This window comes from Thermobia domestica, chromosome 6 (assembly GCF_964235325.1).
Source record: "Thermobia domestica chromosome 6, izTheDome1.hap1.1, whole genome shotgun sequence".
NCBI classification, from domain to species: Eukaryota; Metazoa; Arthropoda; class Insecta; order Zygentoma; family Lepismatidae; genus Thermobia; species Thermobia domestica.
In genome coordinates this window covers 84081178-84100842 of record NC_137459.1, presented here as the reverse complement: position 1 = coordinate 84100842, position 19665 = coordinate 84081178, and the positions used below count along the sequence as shown (strand labels likewise).

The following is a 19665-nucleotide window of genomic DNA, read 5'->3' as shown; positions in this document are numbered from 1 at the left end:
AGTTTTTTTGAGGCTAGCCAGGCGCTACCAACCTCTAAGGGGGCTATACCCTATTTTAGGAAAGGGAGTTGAGAGGATCACTATGGTAGTAAAAGATTGGTTGCTGGGCTATGGGCTGTGTTATTTATTTATTAAACTTTATTACTATCATCATCATTCTGGTGGAAAGGTCTTTATGATCTTTGCAATCATAAACATATTTGAGGTTACGCTGGAACATAAACAAGGTACAGACGTGAGCATAAATACAACATATTATATAATACAGAAATAAGGGTAGAAATACATTCAAACACACATTCACAGGGTAGAAAGCACATTCACATTCAATAACAGTAGAAAACAATATAACTAGTGTGAGAAATCTAATACACTTGTTAAAGAATAGAGAAAGGGAAATCATAAGGCATGATAAAAATGAGTGATGAGGTGAAGTGCACTTGACGCCATAACACAACATAAGTTTCGTTAGAAAGACGAATGAGGTTACCTAATGCCGAGGGGCAGCTCTAGGCTAATGGAGACGTGGTGAACCCAGTTAGTGAAATGGAATCACTATGCATAGGATGGAAAAATATGAGGAAGATGGACATGCAAACGATAGTCTTCAAGGATATGTAGATCGAGATGGTCTGTTAGGACTGTGTAGCACACGGGTTGGGCTGTGGAGAGAAATGCGGAAGGCAATGCGGAAAGCATGTCTTTCTAAAATGGCTAGTTTCTGGTAGTATGAGGAAGGACTGAAAATCCATGCTGGAAAACCATAAGTGAGAATGGGTCGGAGGAAAGAGTTGTAGGTGTTGAGAAAAAAGGGTGCTTTCAGGCAACATGTTGTGCCTGTTAGTCGTTTCAGGAATTTTTGGCAGTTATAAGCTTTAGTTTTAACATGATTAAGATGTGGCTTCCACGTTAAATGATGGTCGAAAATTATACCTAGATATGTAACGGTTCGTGTGGGAATGATGGGCGTATTATGGACATGAAGTGACAGAAGAGATAGATTCCGGTGGACTTTAGTGCGTTTACGGGGTGACATGAATACAATAGCTTGAGTTTTTGTGGCGATAATCTTGAGTTTCCATTTAGAACACCAGTGGGTGAAACGATCGATGGCTATTTTAATGAGAGGTTGATGTCCTGAATAGTTTTGCCAAGAGCAAGAAAGGCTGTATCATCTGCATATTGAAACAGGTGGACGTCAGTAGGAAGATGTGGAAGGTCGGCAACAAAAAGGATGTACAATAATGAGGAAAGAGCAGAACACCACTCATGAGGAAAATTGGATGTGGTAGCTGTTCGTATAAGAGATGTGACAGACGAGAAAATGATAAATGATGCGAATGTATGCCATCGGAATTTGAATTTAATGAGTTGATAAATTAACGCTATATGCCAAATCTTGTCGAAAGCTTTTTCAAGACCGAAAAGAACAAGACATGATGGTTGAATAGAGTTGACATATTTGTTATGAGTGTTGTTAGACGAAGTAACTAATCGTTAATAGAAAAGGGGGGATGGAAACCAGCTTGATGAGTCAGTAGTATTTGACGGTCTAGGAAATATGCGTGTAGGCGTTTCACAAGAATGCACTCGAATATTTTGCTGAAAGTAGATGTTAACTGAATAAGTCGGTAAGAAGAAACATCGGACGGTGGTTTCACTGGTTTGGCGAACATGAGTGTCTTGGATACTTTCCAGTCTGTGGGCAAAAAACCTGTGCGTAATATGAACGTATAAATGAGTGCCAGACAAGTGAGTAGGAGAGCGGGGCTTTCTTTAATATGTCGATAGGTGATGATATCGAAGCTTGATGAGATATTGCGTTTGTGCTGGATGACAGAGGCGATTTCTGATACTGTGATGGGAGTAGTAAGAATATGATTGGGAATTGTATGAGAGACATGAGGTTGAAGTGAAGGATAGTTAAGATCAACTTGATCTACTGGATGATTGTTGCCTATGTTATCTGATTCTGAGGGTGTGAATATAGTTTGGAGATAGTCAGCAAAGGCATTTGATTTTTCGGTGTCGGAATGCAATGGCGTATTGTCTAAAAGAATCGAAGTCTTAGAGTGTTTGCCACAAAGGGTGTTGAACCGTTTCCAGTAGCGAGTAGGATGAGTTGTATCGGATAGGTGATTACAAGTTTTAACCCACTGTCGTGATTTGTAAGCAGAAACATAGTTATGGACTGTGCGTTGAAGTTGGTGATGAAGTCTTGGAGCTTCTGGATTTCTGGTGCGAAGAAATTGGCGGTAAGATTGACATGATCGACGGACTAAGACTAAATATTGTGTGTAGTTTTGGACGATATGGGATTGATTCAGATTGAGGGATATAAAGTGCAGATGCCTGTTGATGGAAGTGGTTATGAGAGCAACCTGATGTGTAAGTTCGTCTGGTGTGGTAGGAGGTTCGAAATCGACCAAGGCACTTTCAAGATAGGAACGATATTAAGGCCAGTCGGCTTTGTCATAACGGAATGATAGATGTGATGAAGGTAAGGATTGTACAGGATAGGGCGAGTACAGCGAGGAAGATTAAGAATAGTGCCTGTGGTATGGACTGTGATAAAGTCAGTAAAGGAGGTTTGGTGGTCTCCTTGTCAACGACTATGAAGGTTGACATCGGTCAGAATAATGAAGTGTTTATAAGTATTTGAAATGTTTGAGAAGAAGGCATGAGGTATAGGGAGGCCAGGGCGCACATAGATGGCAGCAAGAGTGAGGGCGATATTATGGAAATATAGTGTGGTGATGACATATTCTGGAAGATGCAATACAGGGCATTTGTGTGATCGAAACGGGATTGTATGTCGAAAACCTATTGCAGCTCCACCATTGGCTCTGAGGGCTGGTAGATAACTATCATGGCGGAGTAAAGTTTGGCGAGAAATAGAACAAGATGAAATGGGTTTAAGAAAGGTTTCATTAAGGAGGAAATCTGTGAAGTGTTCTTCTAGTAAGAGCGTTTCGAATACCACTTTGTGCTTAAGAAGAGAGTGAATGTTGAGAAACAGAATAACGATATCCATTATGAATACGACTATACAGTTGTTTCGAGTCGAGTAGTGTGGAAGTGGACGTAGCTATTGGAATAAGTGGCGTATAATGAGACATGAAACGTATATTTCGCAGCGGTTATAATTAGTTGAAGGACTGCTGACGTTGAAAAGGATGAATATTTTGTAGAGTTAGAGCTAGGAATTCGAGAAGTTTGCTAACCGTGACGTTGTCGGTGGAAGTAGATAATTCGATAATTTTAAGAGAAACAACGAGTTCAGAGCGGGACTCCTGAGCGGGAGGTTTGCTTTTGCACTTATAGCTATAAGCTGGGTGTTGATCGGTGCAAGTTGGACATTTCGGAGGCTGTGCCACGTTAGAACAAACTCGAGCCTGATGAAGTCCAGAGCAAGAGCCGCAAATGGTCGGATTTGGACAGGCGGATGTGTAATGTGAATTATATTGCAGACATTTTCCACAACGTAGAGGTAAAGGTGCAGAAGATCTGGAGGGCTCAACACTGTTTCCGTTTATAAATATACGCTCCATGGGTGAGCAAATTGTCGATTTTATCCTGAGATGATGTAAGAATATGCACCATATAGGTGGCACCAGTATTGTTTCTGATTCGAACAACCTTCTGGATAGCATGCCCTTCGTACTGAAGCTCTTCTTGAACCCCCTCATCAGTGTAAGAGGGGTCGACTCCACGAATAACAACAGAAAGAAGTGGAGGTCGTTTTGGTGGAGGCGCTTGTTTACGTTTGGCGGAGTTAAGGGGTGCAATCGTAGCCTGCTTGCCAAAGACCTCAAATGATGCTTTATTCCGACTTAGTATGGCGAAATTAGGGTCTGATGATTTTAGTATAATGCCATTGCGTGATTTGACGACTTGGGACAGAGGAGCAAGGTAAGTACTTACAAAGTTGAATACTTACGAATTTCTCGTTGGAGTACTTAGTATCAAAATTTTGCAGCAGAAATGAGTGAAGCATCGAATGATTTGGTGAGGAAGATGGAAGATGAGATGTATGATTGATATCTGTATGCTGGGCTTCCATGTCTGCATTATCTGAAACATTATCTCGACGTTGTTTCTTCGCCGGCTGGGGAGGCTCCTTAAAAGAGTCAGCATATAGGTGTTGACCGCGTGGAGATCTGGATCTCGTGCATGTTACAATTTGTTGGGGCAGTAGAACTGCCTGACTCCGTGCGCTGTCTGTTGCTCAAATCCTTCCGCTTGACCACTTACGCAGCCGAAGCAGAGGGAATGACAAACACAGGAGGAAGGCCATGATGGCGTCCATCCACCGAGGATCCAGTGTAGCATTAGGATTTGCCATAATGGAAAGCCGTGAGCTTTACAATGAAGTAATGATGCGGGATGAGAGATATGAATGAGATGAGCAAGGTGGGACAACCCGTTTGGATAGTTTTCCAGGTGGGGCAACTCTCCTTGCTCGATCTGTGGACCCGGCTGCCTTTGGCTACATAAGTCTGACAGACGAGTCGTGAGAAAGAGACAGAAGCTGAGGCCCAGGATTAAGAAAAGGAAGGTTTTACAAAAACTCGTCACCATATACTTGGTGGCGCCTCAGAGCAGAGCTCTGTATTTGCACTGTTTTTTTGTTTGGTATGAGCAAAGCTTTGCGAAATATATTTTGCATTTTTGGCAAGTAACTAATAACATTCAAAGGTTTACAACAATATTATTGTGACCCATTACAGAAAACATAGAACATTATTCGTTACTTGGCAAAAGTGCCAAATATATTTCGCAAAGCTTTGCTCATATTAAACGTTAAATACCAATGCAAATTCTCTCAGGTAGTAACGAGTTTATTCTGATATGCTCGCAAGGCGTTGTGCTGGGTGCTGAATTAACACAAAAGTAACACGCTAAATTGGTAGTCATTTCGTGTTGTTTCAACACCTCATTTCTTTTACAGTGTATGAAGATGGAGACACCATTCTTCTGCGCATTTTTTTTGCTTTTTATTCGTATAAAATACGTACCAAGGATATATATATATATATATATATATATATATATATATATATATATATATATATATATATAAAGAAAAATTTATACATACCCTCCAAAATATCTTCTTTAACTCGAAATTCCTTTGAGCTCCAACCTGAAGTTCCTGAACGAGTTCAAATGTCTGGTCTAAGGAATTCCGAGGGTTGAGCAATTCTCTCTTGAATTGTTCATAAATTGTTTCTAAGTGTTTCGGGTCTCTAACAGGTGCAACTGTGTTGTTGTTTTTCTCCTGGATCTCTAACGTTGCTGTCTGAAAGAAAATGTTTTATTAAATAACTTTTCATCAAAACACAAATCTTTCTACAATGCAAACTCCTACCTTTTGTATGAAAGTCTTATATATGTAGATAAACTAGTGATGGGCAAAATCGGTTTTTATTAAAACCGGAAACCGGTTTCTAGAAAAAACCGAAACCCGAAAAACCGGCATTTCGGTTTTCTCCAAAACCGGTTCGGTTTTTTAACCGAAACCGGTTTCGGTGAAAACTTTTGGAAAACACATAAAACTATTTCTGTGGAAACGGATTTGGTTTCCGGAGAACAACGTATCACTATTCTGGTCAGAAATAGAACAAATTTTGGAAAAAAACGTAACCGGTTTTGAAGAAAACCGAAACCGAATCCGGTGATAAACCGAACCGGTTTTGGAGAAAACTGATAACAGGTTTCGGTGAAAACCGAACTGTTTTTTCTAAAAACCGAAAACCGGAAAACAGATTGTTGTGCCCACCACTAAGATAAACATGTAATTAGAATCATGTTGAGCAAAAAGTGTAGCAAAATTTCAAATTTGTTATCTCTTGCATGCTCAAACTCAATATTTTAACGTATACTTTGAACTAGAGTACCTAAGTGAATCTATCCCGTAAGTTTTGATTCATGCTACTTCTGTCAGATAAAGGTTCTAATATATAGAAATCTTATACATTTTCTGTAAGAATCTTTCGATCTTTTAAACTACATTTTTGATTGGAAACTTCTGTATTAAATTTGGAGCACATTATAGAAAATAAACCTCCCTATTGTTACTGAGTTGGGACCTAGAGGCTCAATTAACTATATTTTAATTTATTCCAGAAACACTCTTTAAATAAAAAGTTCCAAACATGTCTACTACAAAATAGCCTTGATAAATAATTTAGTACAATATTGATGCGTTTTAGGCACGCAAAACTATTTGAAAGCTAGGTGGAATTTTTGGATTGTGAAGACGTATAATGTGTTGAAATGTGTAGGCTAAACGAGACGGTGATGATGAGAATGAATGAAATGGTGGACTGAAGTAAGTATGAGGAAACACATCTGCACGGTGTTTATCCACCACTAGGCCCACTTAGCGCAAGCTGGAATCGAAATAATAACCCCATCATAGTACCGCTACAGGCGATATAAACGAAGATAAAATAATTATCAAAATCTAGTAATCCAATTAATAGTTGTTTAAGAAGACAATCCAGTTTATTTTTCTAATTAAACTACCAAAAAAAAAAACCGTTAAGTTCTTACACCAAATCAATTCTACTTGATTCATTTAATTTCACCGTATCTCAAAACCAATATACACTTAAAGTCATTGTTTATTGATTGGAGATAAAAAAAAACACCTTTTCAACACTGCTTTTGGAGCCGTACATTTTTCCCTTACTGTGAAACCCCAACCAAAGGTTTCCTTTGGATATCTATTCCTAGTCAGAATATTTGATTAAAACAACTTATCACTCTGCCAAAAACCTTCAACATTATGAAGAATCTATCTAGAAAATGAGGAGCAATGGAGGAATTATTATCCTTCACACTTGATCTCCTTCATTTCCAAACCATAACTTAAATATTAGCAAATGCAAATCTAAAATATCGTGGAAAATGCATTACAATGCGTAATATACTTACTACAAGACGTGCAAACCAGCAACTCTGCAACTGTGTAATTAAAATCGATCCATTTTTAAGAACATAAAGATGTAAATCCAGCGTGGGAAAAGACGCTCCCCCTGATCCTAAGATTCCATCAACCAAATGGTTTTGTGCTCTGAGAAGAAGAAACAGAATTAAATTTCTTGAAGTGTAGAGTATACGATACGTCTAATTGGTAACGAAAAAAAAAAGCTATGCATATTACTTTCTCGTTCAGAAAGTAAGTTTTTCTAGGACAGTAATCACAGAGAAGACATAGTATGCTGAAACATTTATTGCCAAAGATACAGAGCAGGTGACACTCTTTTGCAACATATTCACCACCGGAATTCAGACATATATCATGCCGTAGGATGAACTTTTGTATTTCAATGTCATAAACTCATTCGGCTAAGAGTGGAACCAGTGTCAGTTGCTTCAGCAACCACCTGGCAGCTGATCGGGAACTCAAGTGTGTTGTGGATATTTCGTGCAACAGTGATCAGGGAATCTGTGGGAAATGGCTACTGAGATGCAAAGTGGGCGACAGCCTCTCGTGACAGAGGACCTTGTAAACTTGGTATGGTAGAGCATTTTAGAGAACCGTCGCTTGACAGTAACTGGACTCAGCAGCCAGTTTTCACAGATTTCTATTTTCCTGTTGCATGAAATTGGCACGACACACCTGGGTTTCCAGAAATGGTGTGGGAGGTAGGTGCCAAAGAAACTGGCACTGGTTCTACTTCTAGATATATAACTTTCAAGATATCAGAATATAAAAATATCAGAATCCGTTTGTGAATATATTGAAAAGTAATGTTACTCGTGTATCTCTGTAGCAACAAATGTTTCAAGGTCACTGTGCGTTCTTTGTGTTTACCACCAAGAGAAACTTACTTTCTGGGAGCTCCTCGTATGTTTACTTATTTAAATACAATCTTTATTATAAAAATAAAGGTATTAGTCTCTTAGTCACACTCGTAATAGTTCACAGTAAAGCTAGTAGTTGCTACTCTCTGCGCTGCCTTCCACTGACACTAAGAGCTGACGCTAGCGTGTAGGCAATATGCAGACGAGCTGAAGGCTTGCGGTAAATAACTAGTGATAAATAATATATGTCACTAAATGTAATGGCGTTGGCAGTGCAGAGTTCACACGTTGTTGAGAAGACAATTGAGAAACCACTAAAATATAAAGTAGGGTATTGAGTCAAAGAAACCAACATGAACGTCAATAGGCCTAGTGATATTCAGACTCACATTTTCCGACTTAAAATCGCAGGCTCCTGCCGGTATATCGGAGCTTCACGGCAGGGAGCTTGGTTTTAATAGTTTTAAAGTTTTAATACCCTAATTGTTATATACCTAAATTTTTGTTTTACCTCACAGTAATATACGAATTTAAAGAAATTCAAAATAGCAGAGTTTTGTTATCGGTGCCAAGATAATTGATCAACTAACAAATGAAAAGACAAAACATAAACTATCTTTTCAACTCGGCAGTTTTATTCTCTACTCTCAATAATTAATTAATTCCATTATACGTAATACCTGCAATCTTATCGCAGTAGAGAAAATGAACTCATTAGTGGTTCCTAACTACGCAAAGCTAATTTAGTAAAGTTTGTTGTGTGTCTCTTTTCAAAGATCTTGCTGCACATTTTCTACCTTCTTCCTTCTCTACCAAAAGAGCTCTTTCTCAAATGTTTCTCAAATATCATAGAACCTTCACACCTCACGTGTACTTCTCATTGAAGCGAAGTGTTCTTTTTGGATCAAAATACCCAATATACTTCAGGGAAAAATTTTCTTGTAGGCCTTATACCTGGAGAACTACATGTAGTGTAGACAAACCCAAACCATCACTTAACTCAGTATGATGTGCTTATTCCATGAAAAATACGAAAACTCGATTTAGGGGCCGTTCAAACATATTGTGTCCACTCATCCAGAAACTAATTATGGGCCAAGATTACAATCTTTTGATGCATTGTTTTGGATCATTCCTAAAATTCTTGGCCAAGATCGCAATCTTTTAATCCATTTTTTCAATCATTCCTAAAATTCTTGTTATCCTAGACCTTGTGGTTTAATTATCTGTATTAATATTCGGTGATTTGCAACTGTTGTTAAGTTCGTGTTCTACGTTCAACAATTTTGCCTGAAATTCTTTTCGCAATTCTTCCTTTCTTAGAACTCTCAGCCTCTGATCTTCTGTATGAATTGGCGATCCATTTTCTAATTTATACACTGCAAAGAGAAACGGGTAATATTTGTGCCTAAAATATGAGACAGATCTATGTAGTTATTACTTGTGGTAAAAATAAATAATTGAAAACTTGGGCTCCACGTGATATTTTGTAAAAAAAAAAAAAAGTGTATTTGAGGTCTCGATCGAACCCAAGTCCCAAAACTTCAGTAAACACTAGTCTAATTCCTTTATTATATACTATTGTAACTTCATTATTTTCTATGGGAATAAAAGTGGACTTTGTCAGGTTTTATGTTGCTGCAAGAAATTGTTATTTATTGGGTGACTCAAAATTCACGCAAGATTTGAATTTTGCGCCATTTTTGCGATAAGGTGTAGAACAATTCGTTTTCATTGTTGAGCAATATTTTTAAAAATGATGAAAGTTTGGCAGCGACAGTTCTCGAGTTTCGTACAAAATATGGTCGGAATAGTGATTTAACTTATCAACTGTGAAGAGATTAATTTTAAAAATTAGGGAGACTGGATCAATTTTGATACTAAACACTCTAGCCGTCCTTCAACAAGTCATTGAACACAAAACATCGAATAAGTTCATGAAAGTGAGAATTTTGGGCTGGAGGCATAATCGGGCTATTCATCTTCGAAAATGCGGATGGTTAGAGAATGACAGTTAATGGTGCTCGCTATCACGGCATGATAAACCAGTTATTTTTTTGGTGCCTAAATTGCAAGATGGACGCCGTGTGGTTTCAATAACACAGTGTCACATCCTGTACACAGCCCAAGAAACAATTCAATTACCTCATGATTTATTTCCTGTCGTGTAATTTTCCATTTTGATGATCAGAATTGGCTGCCAAGATCATGCGATTTAACGCCGTTAGACATTTTTCTTTGAATTTTTTTGAAGTCTAAGGTTTATGCCAACAAGCTCACAACCACTAAATCCTTGAAGGAGGTAAATTGAGGGTTGTATCAACGAAATTCAGCCACATTTATGCAATGCAGTCATGGAAAATTTCAACAAAAGAGTGTGTATGTGCCAGCAAAGCCGTGGAGGCCATTTATCCGATATACTGTTCCATACATAACTCTACCTGCATACTTTATGCATCATAAAAAATTTACAACTGTTAATTATAAACCTATGTTTTCTATCAAAATTACTCCTTGCATGAATTGTGGGACACCTATTATTTGTGTACTGTATATGTAGCAAAATACTTTGTTAGCTAGCAGTTTGTATCTATTGTGGTCAGCATCTAACTGATGTTCGGAAGAATATATCTTTAAAGAAAGAAGTGTGAAATCATTGAGATACAGCATATTATTATTATTATCACAGTTCGAACTTTTATAGCACTTTAGATACAACAGTCAGAAGAAAGAAATTAATGGTAGATTTTGGTAGTCCGACAAAAATGTCGTTAATTGAGATTTTCACATGAGATATTTAGTGAAGTCATCACTTGATACATTTTCTTCGATCATACAACACTTAGAAAAACTAGAAACAATTTGTATTATTCTTATTGATATAATCCGACATATTTAAAGAATAGAAAAAAAAAAACACGTAGATCAAGTTGACTTGGTACACTTTCATCTTTGAGCTATTTTCCAATTGTTTTCGTCTTTAATCTGTTCAAGTGGCTATTATTAAGAATAAACTCTGCTAAAAGAGAGCAAATGTCCATTTCGTGGGTGATTAGTGAGGACACCAAGACGTACATACAGAGAAAAATGGATATATAGTTTAAGAAAAACACAGGTTACATGCGTAAATCCTGTAGCTTTTGGGCTTAACGTACAACGATGTCTAACACCCTGTGGCAAACATACAACTCAAAACGTGTTTATAATATTTTCCGCCTGTTTCATCTACACATGTTTTCCATACGAACGAAAGAACTGAATATACGTCGTCAGTATCTCACATACAGATGGACCTATCTAACATATAGCTGACGTATGAAACATATGTATACGCATGTAATATACGGAAGACAGTTATATGTCAGACATCTTGCAGCGGCATATTATAAGCAGGAAAAGGGCAGCACACATGTAGCATATGATTAACGTACACTCTGTACAGATTTCCATAGTAAACATATGGTTTTCGTATATTTGTACAATATAACGCTGTTCGGATATGAACTTTTTCTCAGTATATTTATTTCCATTTCTAGAAGTTTCAGTTTGGCCAACTTATCTGTTTACCCCATCAAGCGGCGCGACGTGTAACTTCTAGCATTGTACAATTATGATCTTTGTTTTAAAATAGAAAATGGGATATGAATAGCCACCGCTAAAGTTACCGTTACTCCATGAAAATGTTAAGAGACTGACTCCATTAACAATGTCGGGTGAGATTGTGACATGCGTTATGTCTAGCATCACAGTTTTTCCTGGCGGTTATTTGCCAGCTTTTGAAATTCACTTTTTACTATGGTTTAAAATATCTATATAATAATGTTGCATGGTTCGCCACCACGCACTCTGACGTGGAAAGTATTCAGAGAAGATTCTAAATTAGTGTCGAGACAATGAGGATAACTACAGCGATGTCATGATCACACTGCACGGGACAATAACAACAGTGACTTAAACAATTTGGGTGGATGTTACAAGTACCGAGTGATTAAGCTACTATGTAGCACAACAAAACCAAAGTTTATTGTAAGTATTCTATAAATTTGTATTCAGGTAATGTTACAGAAGCTATTTGCCGAAATTGATACATATTTATGGGATTTGTGCTCCATACTCTTCGTAATTCTGTTTAACATACGACATCACTAAGTCTATTTCTGCAATCATTCCTCGGAATTGTTTATCAACGTAAATGTTACATATTTAGTGCAATTACACATTCAAAACAAATCTTCATGAATCCCTTATATGGACAGTCATCCACCTTAACATGTTTCTCGGCATAAGATCATAATCAACTTTATTGGATTAATCAACAGATATTAACCTATAATATTCAGAAGATCTCTTCACCTTCTTCTCTCTCTCTAGGTTTTTTCTAGAGGCTTAGCACCATTCATATTCCATCAATCTTATAATGTTTAAATTTTATATAAAAACTGAGCTATATTGAATAAAAAAACTGAGTTTTTACAGTGTCTGATGAAGCCAATATGTTCAGTTAGTTGGCGAAACTGTCACACATTTATTGTTTTATAAATAAACGTTGCTTTGCTAAGCAATTTGAATTTTAGTGTAATTCATTATATAATCTAAATACAGGAAAATTAATGCTTGGCACCGTAAATAAGTCAGTAATATTGCTGGTAACAAAATCTACTTAGATTTCTCGAATAAGAAAAGGGTTATTTCTAAATATATTGATCTTTTTTTCTGTATTTAGTATGCCGATAATTATGTTTCGATTATGTTGACTGTTACGTAAGAAAGATATGCAGATGTTTCAATCATTCTAAATATATTGAACTTTATAGAAACGGATGCTGGAAGTACAGAAATTTTGTGATAACTTTTAATTATTAATTTGTCTGTATTTCTATATTTTAAATTTACTTTGGTGGCATAAGATAGCAAAAGAAGAGCCTAAGCCTCTAGAAAGAACCTTCTTGTGCAACATGCTGATTATTGACTTGACTACCATTACTTAAATGATCAAATTTTAACAATAAATATAGATTACTAATCGTTATTATACTTCAGCAATAAGAATAAATCTTATTTTATCTCCTTATATCACATTGGATTCAAAATTCGCTTTAGTTAACACTCTTTTATAAATAATTAAACTTGATTTGATTTTGAGTTTAACGTCCCGCTTAGCAGGGCTATATGAGACGTGGACCTACTGATTAACGTGGAATCCGAACCACATGAGCTCCCGCCGGGAACCGAACAAATATTAAATAATTAAACTTGTTTTCGATTATATTCAAAACACTTTCACTTCTTTCTACATTATGTCGTTCTTTTTAAAAAAATATAATCGAGAATCTTTTTCATCTTCTTCTTCTAACGATTAAATCATTTTATTAATTGGCGTTTTCAATAAGTAACTTATAATTGTTCGGTACAGATCAATAGTACGATAACCAATTAAATTAAGTATAAAATTACAACTTTAGAAAAATTAAACAAACGATAACTATTATGAACTGTATAACATAAACACATTAACTTATGAATTACTTCTGTGAACAAAATAAACTAAGTCACAAGTAACAAATAAAAACAGTGCTGTTAATGCCAGTAGTAGGGTATAACAAGATAATATCTATAGCATTTACTGCAAAATAGCTGAACTCAAAAATTTACTGGGGGCAGCGATGGCTCAGTGGTAGAACGTTCACCTCTGGTGTATGGCGTCCTTGGTTAGATCCCAGCTGGCACCAAGTGAGATTTAAGGCGGACAAACAACGTGTATTGGGGTTTCGTCGGTGTTCTCCCGTTTCCCCCACTTTCTTCATTCCACCATTTCATTCATTTATCATCATCGCTGTCTCCTATAACCTAGCCGGCATAAGAGTGCACTGAGAAAAATCCGTTCTTCGGACAGCGGTATATTTTACAAATATACGGAATCCTCTTGCTTACTACAGAAATCAGTACGGAGCATACGTTATCCGTACGCTACATAGGCACTGCCCTTAGATGTTACATCATGCCGTTGCAGGGTATCTTGACATCTAACAGTTTTTCGTATATCACATGCATATACTTATGTTACATTCCTCAGCTATATGTTATATACGTCCATTTGTATGTGAGGTTCTGAGCGCCTATACTGTTTCATACGGAAAGTATGTATAGATGGAACACTTATTCGGAAAGTATTATAAAACATGCGTTTTCAGTTTTACGTCTGCTGTAGGTTAAGTCCAAAAACTACGGGAATTACGCATGTAGTCTACCTTTCTAAGTGTGCCAGCTACATTTTTTCTCAATGTGGGACGTAAAACTTAAAGATTGCATTTCATTTCAAAAAATTGTTTTCTTTCAAGAATGATCATGTCGGATAACGGACGAATGGACGTACAAACATTACAATCTTATAAGGTGCTCTATTATTATTATTATTATTATTATTATTATTATTATTATTATTATTATTATTATTATTATTATTATTATTATTATTATTATTATTATAAGTATACTGCCTGTCGGAGGGTTCTGGGACAAATGAGGTTTTACTTTTTGTTTCCGTTATGTTCGGATGTGGAAATATGTTTCTTACATCCTCTATTTTTACTTTCGAGTAAGGAAAAGAGAAAAGAAAATATGGTGGTCACGAAAAAATAATCAAGATTTCATGGTATATACACGTTTTATAATCCACAGATACCTGAAAAATGTTTTTTCACATCTGTCCGCCTGTTTGTCCGTTCGTCCTTTGTTTGGACGACTTCAAAAGTGGATTCCCATCTGCAGTTATCCTTTTCCTGCAATAGTAGACAACCCATAGAGGGTCGGAGGGGTGATTGACAATTAGAAAGGCGTTGGACCAAACCACAATTTTGTTACAAATATATCAGTGTGGCAAAGTGCAAATAAGAGAATAAAATAAGTTGTAAGGACAATTTTATAAAGGTAACCAAGAAAGTTATGTCGCTTTTTGTGGAGGTCTGTGCTCAATTTGCCCTCACACCATGAGTTGAATGCGAATCAAGATAATGCGAAGGTCAGTTGTTTGTGTGGGTATATCCAACATTATACCTGGTTCTGGCGGTTCAGTTACACCGTGAACTTGCGTAAGGACAGGGTGAAAGAGGAACCTCCACAGAGCTTCATAAACGCGTGTATGCTGTACGAGTTCAATCTGGAGTCAAACACCGTTGCAGCACGGTGGAAGGTATGTCAGGCCTTTGGTGAGGATGTCGTGACTAAGCGGACAGTACAGCAGTCTTTTAACAAGTTTAAGTATGGTGACGAAAGACACAAAGAAGCACAATACACGTACAAAATGAAGATCTTCAGGTAGCAATTGAGGAGAACAATGGCCAGACATGTGAGGGATTGGGACTACAATTCAGTGTGAGTGGAGAAACTATTTGGCCACACCTCTATCAAGTTGGGAAGCACTAGAAGTTTGGTCGATGGGTTGAACATGATTTTACTCGGGGCCAGAAGGCAACATGAGCAGACACTTGTGTTTCTTTGCTGTCTCCTCTGAGGAAGGAGCCATTTCTGGACAGAGTATTGATATGTGATGAGAAGTGGGTCCTCTACGAAGCTCCACGGCGCCGTCCTCATGGTTAGCATCCCATGAACCGGTTCCAAAACAGCCGAAACCAGCACTGCACCCGAAGAAGGTCCTAGTGTGTGTTTGATGGACTGATCGTGTATCGGGAACTACTACTCAGAGCATCAATGTAACTGTATACTGTTAGCAGCTGGGCCGTGTGGAAGAAAAATACCAAACTCCGTTGCCAGTACTTCAGAATCGCAAAGGGGCCCTCTTGATACAGGACAACGCTAAGCCCCACGTGGCTAGGATGACCCAGGACACCATTCTACTCCTTGGATGGGAAAGTCTGTTGCATCCGAAATACTCCCCAGACTTGGATCGTACGATTATTGCCTGTTCCATTCCTTGCAAAATCTTCCACGAGGACGTCAGTTCAAATCTCCCACAAAGTTCTACCGCATTGGAATCCATGGCCTTCCATAACGTTGGCAGAAAATCTTCGATGCTGATCAGGACTATTTTCGATCTTCCAGGTATGTCTAAGGTGACATATCGATGTTGGAAGTTGGTGGGTATGAAAGCGACAGAACATTCTTGGTTACCTTTATATTATCATCAGGGCAACGGATGACACAAAAAGTTATAAAATGATCTTACTTATGCAGCTCAAACAAGATGAATGGAAAGAAATACATCTTTTACGAGTGCTTGTCTCTTTTTCCGTTTCGTGTGGATGTTTGGTTTTGAACTGTTAGGCTTTTATATTAAACCTTTATATTATGTTACATTCTTTTTTTTTTTTTTTTTTTTTTGCGATTTTATGAAAAACTGCTTTTCTCTGATATCTATTTCTTTCTATTCATCTTGTTTGAGCTGCTTGAATAAGATTATTTTGTAACTTTTTATGTCATCCATTGCTCTCACAATAATAAAATCGTCATTCTTAACAATTTCTTTTATTCTCTTATTTGCAGTTTTCCACATTGATATATTTGTAACAAAATTGGGATTTGATTCAACGCACTTCTAATTCTCAACCACTTTAACGACTCTACTTTTTGAGTTGACTACTATTGCAGGAAAGGGAGAATTTCAGGTGGGAATTCAGTATTAGAGTCTGTATACATTCGTCTAGAGGACATGCTGTTCAACGTATCGAGAAGGGATGGTTTACTCTTGGGGATTAGTTTTTTTTTTTTTTCGGATGATTTTCTGAAGAACAACTCACACATTTTTCTTTATATTTGATAGATAAATATTTCAGTAATTACTTAATATGACATAACTAACTTGTCTGAAGAAATGTACCTGCTACATTACTCTCGGCTGTGAGTTTTATTCAAACGAATTTCTCATAATGGACTCAGTCAATTTTGTTCATAGTTAATAAATAAGTATTATATTAATAATGTGACATTATGACATAGCTCATTTGTCTTGAAAAAGTGTACAAGCAGTTTATTCTTGGGGTGAGTTTGTTTTGACGATTAAAAAAAAAATACTCAGGCGATTTTGTTCATCCATTAATTTCTGTATAATGCTGCATAAATCTCTGACAGAATATTCTTAAGGATTATTTTACTATTTTGAGTGAGTTTTTTGCTTTTTGTAAAATGCGACTCATGTTATTTTGTTGCTATTTATAAACAAATATTTCACTAATAGTCCTAACCCTAACATATGACATACGTTGTTTCTTATGAAAAAATCTACAAGAGAAATGTAGTTTTGGTTTGATTTTCTTTGGGCGAAATTTTCCGAAATACCTTATGATTAAGATAGTATTTTACAAGAAAATGTTTCATTAATATATGCAGTATAGCATGATTTAGTTGAACGAATTGGAATAAAAAATTTTAGTGCGGTGACCCGTGCTTTTTTTTTCAAATTATCGACCAGTTGTGTTCTTCTTAGGCCTCGCTTTCGTTCCACCTTTTTCTCTGTGGTGTTACGAAGAAAATTTCTTTCCAAGATGTGTCCAATCAAATTGATCTTCCTACAAGGTTTCTTCAAAGCGTCCCATTCTCTCCTACTCGTGTTGAAACATCCTCAAACATCTTCATTTACTACTCCCTCCATTCATTTTATCTTACCCATCTTCTTTCAACACCACGTTTCGAAGGTCTCTAAATATGTTCATATAACTTCCATAATATCTCTCTCCAAGCCATACAGTCCAATCTATATTATAAAATTGAAAGTGACTATGTTTGTGACTCTTAATCTCTTGAACCACTCGACCGACCTCGATCAAATTTTCAACGTAGATGCGCTTCTGGCAAGGAAGTGTTTTTTAGCTATTTACGTTGACAGTACAACTTAGGGTTGGGGGAGGAGGGGGACATAGAAAGAAATAAATAGAACTTAATAACTCTTGAACCACCCGACCGATCTTGATCAAATTTTGAATGTGGCTGAGGTTCAAGACTGGCATGATTTTTTCATTTCACTTTCACGGAACAACATAGGGGAGGAGGAGGGGGAGATATACAAAAATCAATAAATATAAAAATAAAAGTGACTATGTTCGTGAATTAATTACTTTTGAACCACGCGATCGATCTAAATCAAATTTTCAACATATATGAAATTCAAACCTGGGTATTTTTTTTTTTTTTTGTCATTTCATTTTGACAGTAGATCTTAGGGTTGGGGAAGGGGAGGTATGAAATATATTAAAATAAATAAAACTTAATAACTCTTGAACCACCAAACCGATCTCGATCAAACTTTTAATATAGATAAGGTCCGGGCCTGGAATGTTTCCTTCACTTCACTTTTACAGTACAATGAAGGGGCGGGGGAGGGGATATATATATATATATATATATATATATATATATATATATATCAAAAAGATTAAAACAAAAGTGACTGTCTTTGTGACTTCATCACGTTTAAACCACCAGACCGATCTTAACCAAATTTCCAACATAGATGAGGTTCATACATGAGATGTTTTTTTCATATCACTTTAACGGTAGATCTTAGGCAAGGGGGAGGGGAGGGCAAAATCTATAAAAATAAATAAAACTTAATAACTCTTGAACCACCAGAGCGATCTCCATCAAACTTTCAAAATAGATAAGGTTCAGGCCTGTGATGTTTTCTTCATTTCACTTTTACAGTCAAACGAAGGGGAGGGAAGGGGGAATATATGTAAAAAAAAAATGGATAGGTGCTGACTGCCACAGCCAATTATTGGTGCTGACTGCCACGACTGTCGCTGATTGCAAATATGAAGGTGCTGACTGCCACGACGGCGTGCTGACTGCCACGAGCCTGGGAGGAACTATATTTGAAAAGAGAGGAATTAATCCCTCATACTAAATTTATGATTATTAATTAATTTAGTAGGGATTAATTAAGTAATCATCACAGCAAATCTATGTGGCATCCTATAAGTTACAAAGTTGCTCACTAAGTGGAACGACATACACTTGGATGTTTATAAAGGGATTGTCTTTTCTGTTATATGTACAATTTGCACATTTCATTGTTTATATTAATTGTTTTATTGTATTATTTAATGGATATGATGGTCTGAAGCCAGCTGACAAGGGAAGTTTGGGAGAAGCACTCGCCTGCAGAGAAATAAGCATGTCATTTGAAGGACCAATTCATGCTGATTACAACAGGTAATAAAACTCCTGTACGTTGAGAACTGTTCGAGATATTCAGCTTGGAAATTTATATGAGAAAATGAGTGGATGCACGTTTCAATGCGTTAAGTATTCTCCCTCATGGCGAAGCCTGATGGTTTGAACTTGCTATTGCTTGATCACTGGGGTCCATTCACAGACAAATTGTCCATTACAAGTTGCATGACGGATGGCAAAGACCTAATGGTTGAGAAGATACCAAAGAATTGCACATGATTTGTGCAACCATTTGATGTGTTTTGATTCCGATCAATCAAAGATTATGGCAGGAGATTTGTACATAGTATGAATCTTCTTCATCTGGACGTTATAATGTACCAACGAAACAATCAAATAAAGTTCGTGTCCATATGAATCACTTCCGATCACCGCGATACATTGGATTGTTTCAGTTTGCGTTCTGCAAGGCAGGTTACGAACAAATTATAGGCCTATAACTTTTGAATCACTTGTCGAATTTGCTTTTTGTTTTGGTTCTGCGAACTGTTCTCTTGACGGATGCAACACAATTGTACATATAAAATGTTCATGGTGCAAGGGAGTATTTTGCCTGCGTCATTTCTTCATAAAACAGAAGAACAACAGTGATCAATTTCCATCTCTAACCTATGATTATTGTGAACAATGTAATGACTAATTGTGTCTAACAAACCCGTTAGTTAT

The 19665-nt window shown here is 36.8% G+C and overlaps 1 protein-coding gene across 1 annotated transcript in view; it reads right to left on the bottom strand.

Annotated features, from left to right (window-relative positions):
* The window catches only part of LOC145687228 (uncharacterized protein C12orf56-like), a 213224-nt gene that overhangs the window by 21193 nt on the left and 172366 nt on the right, over window positions 1–19665 (bottom strand). Inside the window, exons 5-6 of the mRNA XM_081760699.1 lie at window positions 6943–7081; window positions 5102–5302 (exon numbers count right to left, since the gene is read on the bottom strand). Coding sequence (XP_081616825.1) covers window positions 5102–5302; window positions 6943–7081 — 340 coding nt within the window. The remainder of the gene's footprint in view (window positions 1–5101; window positions 5303–6942; window positions 7082–19665) is intronic.